The sequence below is a fragment of the Triticum dicoccoides genome, chromosome 5B (genome assembly GCF_002162155.2).
Source record: "Triticum dicoccoides isolate Atlit2015 ecotype Zavitan chromosome 5B, WEW_v2.0, whole genome shotgun sequence".
Classification (NCBI taxonomy): Eukaryota; Viridiplantae; Streptophyta; class Magnoliopsida; order Poales; family Poaceae; genus Triticum; species Triticum dicoccoides.
This window is the reverse complement of record NC_041389.1, coordinates 711,889,233-711,895,127: the sequence shown is the minus strand read 5'-3', so window position 1 is coordinate 711,895,127 and position 5,895 is coordinate 711,889,233. Positions and strand designations below refer to the sequence as shown.

General features: G+C 54.2%; 1 protein-coding gene across 1 annotated transcript; it reads left to right on the top strand.

Annotated features, from left to right (window-relative positions):
* The first annotated feature begins 4,479 nt into the window (after window positions 1–4,479).
* On the top strand, window positions 4,480–5,521 carry LOC119306811. Its single transcript, XM_037582932.1, has 2 exons — window positions 4,480–5,194; window positions 5,434–5,521. Exons 1-2 carry the CDS (start codon window positions 4,480–4,482, stop codon window positions 5,463–5,465), a joined length of 747 nt encoding a protein of 248 aa, XP_037438829.1. The 3' UTR covers window positions 5,466–5,521.
* The last annotated feature ends 374 nt before the right edge of the window (window positions 5,522–5,895 follow it).

Genomic DNA, 5,895 nt, shown 5'->3' with positions numbered 1-5,895 from the left:
GTTCGGGGTTGACGAATTTGAGATGGAGATGCACAAATTGTTGCAGCTCCGTCAGATTGGCACGGTCAGCGAGTATCGCAAGGAGTTCGATACATACATGTATCATCTCCTGGCACTCGACCCATCTCTCAGCAACAAATTCTTCATCACTCAATTTTTGCTGGGCCTCAAGGACGAGTTGCGCGCAGCAGTTCGACTGCAGGCGCCCAACAGCATCACGCGTGCGTCCATTCTTGCACGCATTCAAGAGGAGGAGCTGAACACGCCCAGGGCGCGTCCACGACCGCAGCCGCAGGGCCGCCCACCACCACCGGTGCCCGCCCGGCCGCCGGCCACGCCCCGCCAACAGCCCGACGACTACGGCCGCGAACGACAACTCAAGAAGTTCCGGCGCGCCAACGGACTCTGCTTCAAGTGCGGAGACCGGTACACTCGTGATCACCGCTGCAACACGCAGGCCCAGCTCCTCACCATCCAAGTGGGCACATACGGGGAGCTGCTCACCGACGACACCGTGCACGCTCTCGACCTGCTCGATGCACCCCAACAAGAAGCACCCCCTCCAGAGTGTTGCACAATATCAGCGCACGCCCTGGATGGCTCGGAGGCGCCCAGCACAATCCGTCTCCGCGCGCTTGTGGGCAACCAAGTTATGCTCCTTCTACTGGACTCTGGGAGCACCCACAGCTTCGTCAACAAGTCGTTCGTCGAGCGCGTTGGGGCGACAACGCAAGAGATCGCCACATTGGAGGTGCGGGTGGCCAACGGCGACGGACTAACCTGCTCGCGCCAAGTTTCGGAGCTCCAGTGGTGGATGCAGGGCCACACGTTCTCGACGCCGATGTACGAGCTCGACACAGGCGCATACGATGGAATCCTAGGCATGGACTGGTTGGAGAAGAACAGCCCCATGACTTGCCACTGGCAGGAGAAATTCATCTCCTTCCTGCACGAGGGCGAGACAGTCAAGCTACAAGGTGTTCGTCCAAAGTCGACACCCTCTCTCGCAGCGGTGCAACCGGCAGAACTATGCAAGTTGATCGCCGGCAATGATATCTGGGCAATGGCCATGGTCGAGATGCAGCCCCCCAAACCAAGACCACGCAAGCCCTCGCAGACGCCCATCAACGATCTCCTGGAAGAATTCAGCGACGTGTTCACCGCACCCACCGGCTTGCCTCCCCACAGGCAGTATGATCACGCCGTCACATTGGAAGATGGAGCCCAGCCAACAAACACACGGCCCTACCGCTACTCTCCATTGCAAAAGGACGAGATTGAGCGGCAGGTCAAAGAAATGCTCGACGCCGGTGTGATCACGCACTCGGTCAGTCCATACGCGGCGCCAGTTTTGCTTGTGAAGAAGAAGGATGGCACCTGGCGATTCTGCGTGGATTACAGGCGTCTCAATGACGTGACCGTGAAGAACAAGTTTCCCTTGCCCGTCGTCGACGAGCTACTCGATGAACTTGCCGGAGCGGCTTTCTTCTCCAAGCTTGACCTGCGCGCAGGCTACCATCAAATTCGCATGCGCGAACAGGATGAACACAAGACAGCATTCAAAACTCACCACGGCCATTTCCAATTCAGAGTCATGCCATTCGGGTTGACAAATGCTCCGGCCACGTTCCAATGCCTGATGAACGCTATCTTCGCCAAGTATACCCGTAAGTTTGTCATCATTTTTCTTGACGACATCCTTGTTTTCAGTGAGACACTCGAGGACCATTTGGAACATCTCCGCATCGTCCTCAACTTGCTCCGCGAGCACCAGCTATATGCCAAGATGTCCAAGTGCTCGTTCTCGCAAGATCACATTGATTATCTGGGTCACGTCATCTCCAAGCAGGGCGTCGCGACTGATGCTGAGAAGACAGACGCCATGGCGCAGTGGCCTACTCCAACCAACGCCACCGAGCTCCGTGGCTTTCTGGGGCTCACCGGCTATTACCGCAAGTTCGTTCCCCACTACGGGATCATTGCCAAGCCGCTAACCCAGCAGCTCACCAAGAAAGGCTTTGCATGGCCCGAGTCGGCGCAGCTCGCGTTCGACACGCTCAAGAAGGCGATGGTGACCACGCCGGTGCTCGCCCTTCCTGACTTCGACAAGCCATTCTCCATCGAAACCGACGCCTGCGACACCGGCATCGGTGCCGTGCTCGTCCAAGACGGCCACCCCATTGCATACTACAGCAAGGCGTTGGGCGTGAAGAACCAGAAGCTCTCCACCTACGAGAAAGAGTTCTTGGCCGTCATGATGGCCGTGGACAAATGGCGCTCTTACCTGCAACGCGGGCCGTTCACCATTGTCACGGACCACAAAAGCTTATGCACGCTTTGGGACCAGCATCTGGTGACCGATGTCCAGCGCCGTGCCATGTCCAAATTGGTCGGCCTCCAATTCAAGTTCCAGTACAAGAAGGGCGTCGACAACAGCGCGGCGGATGCTCTCTCTCGCGTGGGCAGTCACTACAGCGCCAATGCTGTGTCCCTCTGCCAGCCAACATGGATTCAGGAAGTGGCCAATTCGTATGCCACGGATCCAGATGCCCAGGAAAAGATTCAGCAGCTCGCGCTGCACAGTCCGGACGACGAGGAGTACGAGCTGTACCGTGGAGTCATTCGCCGTCGCGGGCGGCTGTGGATTGGCGCAAACACAGCCCTGCGCACCAAACTGATCAGCGCTCTGCATGACAGTGCCGTGGGGGGCCATTCTGGCTCGACAGCAACTTACCACCAAGTCAAGAAGCTGTTTGAGTGGAACGGTCTGAAACATGATGTTGAAGATTATGTGCGGCAGTGCCAGATTTGTCAACAGGCGAAGCATGAATTGCATAAACCAGCAGGCAAGTTGGCACCCCTGCCCATTCCGACAGCCCCGTGGCGTGATCTGACAATGGACTTCGTCGAGGGCTTGCCCAAGTCCGAAGGGTATGACACGATCATGGTGGTTGTCGACCGCTTCACCAAGCTTGCACACTTTGTGCCCCTGCGACACCCATTCACGGTGACACGAGTGGCAAGAGTGTTCTGGGACAACATCGTCAAGCTGCACGGCATCCCCTCCTCCATCGTCTTCGACCGCGACAAAGTGTTCACCAGCGTGCTTTGGCGGGAACTGCTAGCCAGCACGGGCACCAAGCTCCTCTACTCCACTGCCTATCACCCCCAGACGGACGGACAAAGCGAGCGCGTTAACCAGTGCATGGAGATGTACTTGCGCTGCGCTGTTCACGACACTCCCACGCAATGGTGTCGCTGGCTGCCCTCTGCAGAATTCTGGTACAACTCCTCTTTCCACTCTTCTCTGGGTTGCTCTCCGTTCAAGGCTCTGTATGGGGTGGATGCCAACGAGGGCAGCATGGCAACATGGCCGGCAACACAAGCATCATTGCCGGAAGGGGAGCAGTGGGATTGGGCACTGCACAAGGAAAACTTGCAGGCACAGTTGACCCTGGCGCAACAGAAGTACAAAAAGTTTGCAGACAGAAACCGCACTGAGCGCGTCTTTCAGGTTGGGGAGCAAGTACTGCTGAAACTGCAACCCTATGTGCAGAAATCGGTGGCCAGCCGCCCGTGCGCCAAGCTGGCGTTCAAGTTCTTCGGACCATTCACCATCAGCGCCAAAATTGGTCCCTCGGCATACAAGCTGGAGCTGTCGCCCGACAGTCGCATTCACCCTGTGTTCCATGTGTCCCAGCTGAAGCCGTTCACACCCAATTATACACCAGTGTTCTTCGAACTGCCTGCAACCGTCGACTTATCAGCAGTGGATTCTAACCCAGTTCAGATTTTGGATCGGAGGATGATGAAGAGAGGAGACGCACCAGTGGTTCAGGTGCAGGTGGCATGGAACACAACTCCTCCGTCGACAACCTGGGAAGACTATGAAGTTCTTCGACGTCGCTATCCACAGTCACCAATCTGGGAAGACAGTAACTCCGAAGAAGGGGCCGTTTCTCAAGGCGGGGAGAATGTCACACCGGTGCTGCATACCACCGTGTGACTGCCAGTTGGCATGCCAAGTGTAAGCGTGTGTGGTCCCACATGTAAGCCGCTAGAGCCAGGAGCCAGTAGGTGTGCGTGTGTACTTAAGCCCTGGAGATGGGCGTGTATCGCAAGTCTGAAGAAGTAAACTATTTCCCCTCCTCTGTTTTCTCCTCTGCTCATCCCCTTCTCCAAGTTTATCTCATCCCCTTTCCCCAGATCCCCTCTCTGCCTACTCTGGTCGCCTGCGACACAGATCGGGGCGTTACAGTGAGGTGGAAGATAACATCCCGCACTTCTTCCCCACCACCAAATTCCATGCGCGCATACCCGACGACGACTGGGGGGACTTCCGCTACGCTGCGTGGGACTGCCGCCACGGCCGCGTTCTCCTCGGCGATGACTCTTACCAACCCCTTTCGATGGTCGTTTGGAATCCCATGACGGGCTGCCGGAGGGAGCTGGACCAGCCCGACCAGGTCGGCAGCAGCTATGCGGCAGCGGTGCTCTGCGCGGTGGCCGGCTGCGACCACCGTGCGTGCCACGCAGGCCCCTTCCAGGTGGCCTACATGTATTGATGCGATTGAAGAAGATGGCGAATGTTTTGCGAGCGCATGCGTGTCCTTGCCGATGACGGCTGGTTGGAGCAAGCCATGCTCTCATTCTCGTCTTGATAAGTGGGGCGAGCCGTGCTCTGCTCTTCATGTTGGGTGGACCTCATTCTGGGATGAAATTGCCCCAGTCTTCGTCGAAGGCGCACTTTACGTCAGGCTCATGTATCAGGAAGATGATCACATTGCAGTTCTCAAGTACGACCTGGTATCTAACTGCTTGTCGCTGATTGATGCACCATTGGCTGGGTCTATCCTTCTCAATGCCACTATCCTCATGGCGATGGATGATAACAGTTTGGGGTTTGCACATGTGGATAAGGTAACACTCCACTTGTGGTCAAGGCACACGGGTTCCAACGCCATTGCCTCATGGACTCAGCGTTCTGTCATCAATCTTAATAACCATCTCCCGATTCAAAATCCCAATAAAAGACTTAGACTGATTGGATCTGTGGAGGGCAGAGATATCATTTTCGTGACCATGGGCCTTGACATCTACGAGCTTAATCTCAAGACATTACGGTGGAAGAAGCTACAGAAGAGAGAAAAGCTTCGTGGTCTGATTCCATACATGAGTTTCTACCATCCACAAGGTATATTTGTATCTATATATGCCCTTTCTTTTGTGATACAGGAACAACTCTCAAGTCATACTCCATATACGCTAGTGAAACAAACAAAACAATGAATTCCTAATCATACTGAAAGTTATATTGCCTGAGCAAACTTTGAGTGCTATGTAATTACAACTAATCATGCTTACTAATTGGCAATTTATATTATACCATGTCAACTCCTTTTTGGAATCACACTGACAAATTTACACTTGCAGAAACAGTGATCCCCAGTGATGCGGCGCGATGATGTATGGTTGAGTATGCCTAGGGTATGAGGCCACTCTCAGCTCCAAGATAGGCGACGCCATTGGAGGTGACGAGAGCCTTTTGATGAATTATATCGTGCTTGTTTTCTTGTATTGATGTAGGCTTTTGCCACTAAGCATTGATAATTTCCCGTTGTTGTTGGCATTTGTAAGTGGGTGAATGTGTTATCTTGTAATGAACCAGCATCACATACGTGCTCTGTTGTTTCTATGGAAGAGTATATCCAGAGTTGGTGGTTATGTCATCCAAGAATTGATATAATGATGGTTTCTGCATGTTGGCCTGCTGATGTGTCGTAATTATACTTCTGGGTTTAATTAGTGCAGCATGTCACCCTAAAAAATATTAGTGCTACCTGTCAGATCTGATGTCACTGTTCTTCTTTTAGCAAGCAGTGTTGCTGAAGGGCA

Coding starts and splice junctions, on each gene's coding strand:
- LOC119306811 (XM_037582932.1), top strand. CDS start 4,480: ATGCGGCAGCGGTGCTCTGCGCGGTGGCCGGCTGCGACCACCGTGCGT. Junction 5,195..5,433: donor GAGTTTCTACCATCCACAAG/GTATATTTGTAT, acceptor TTACACTTGCAG/AAACAGTGATCCCCAGTGAT.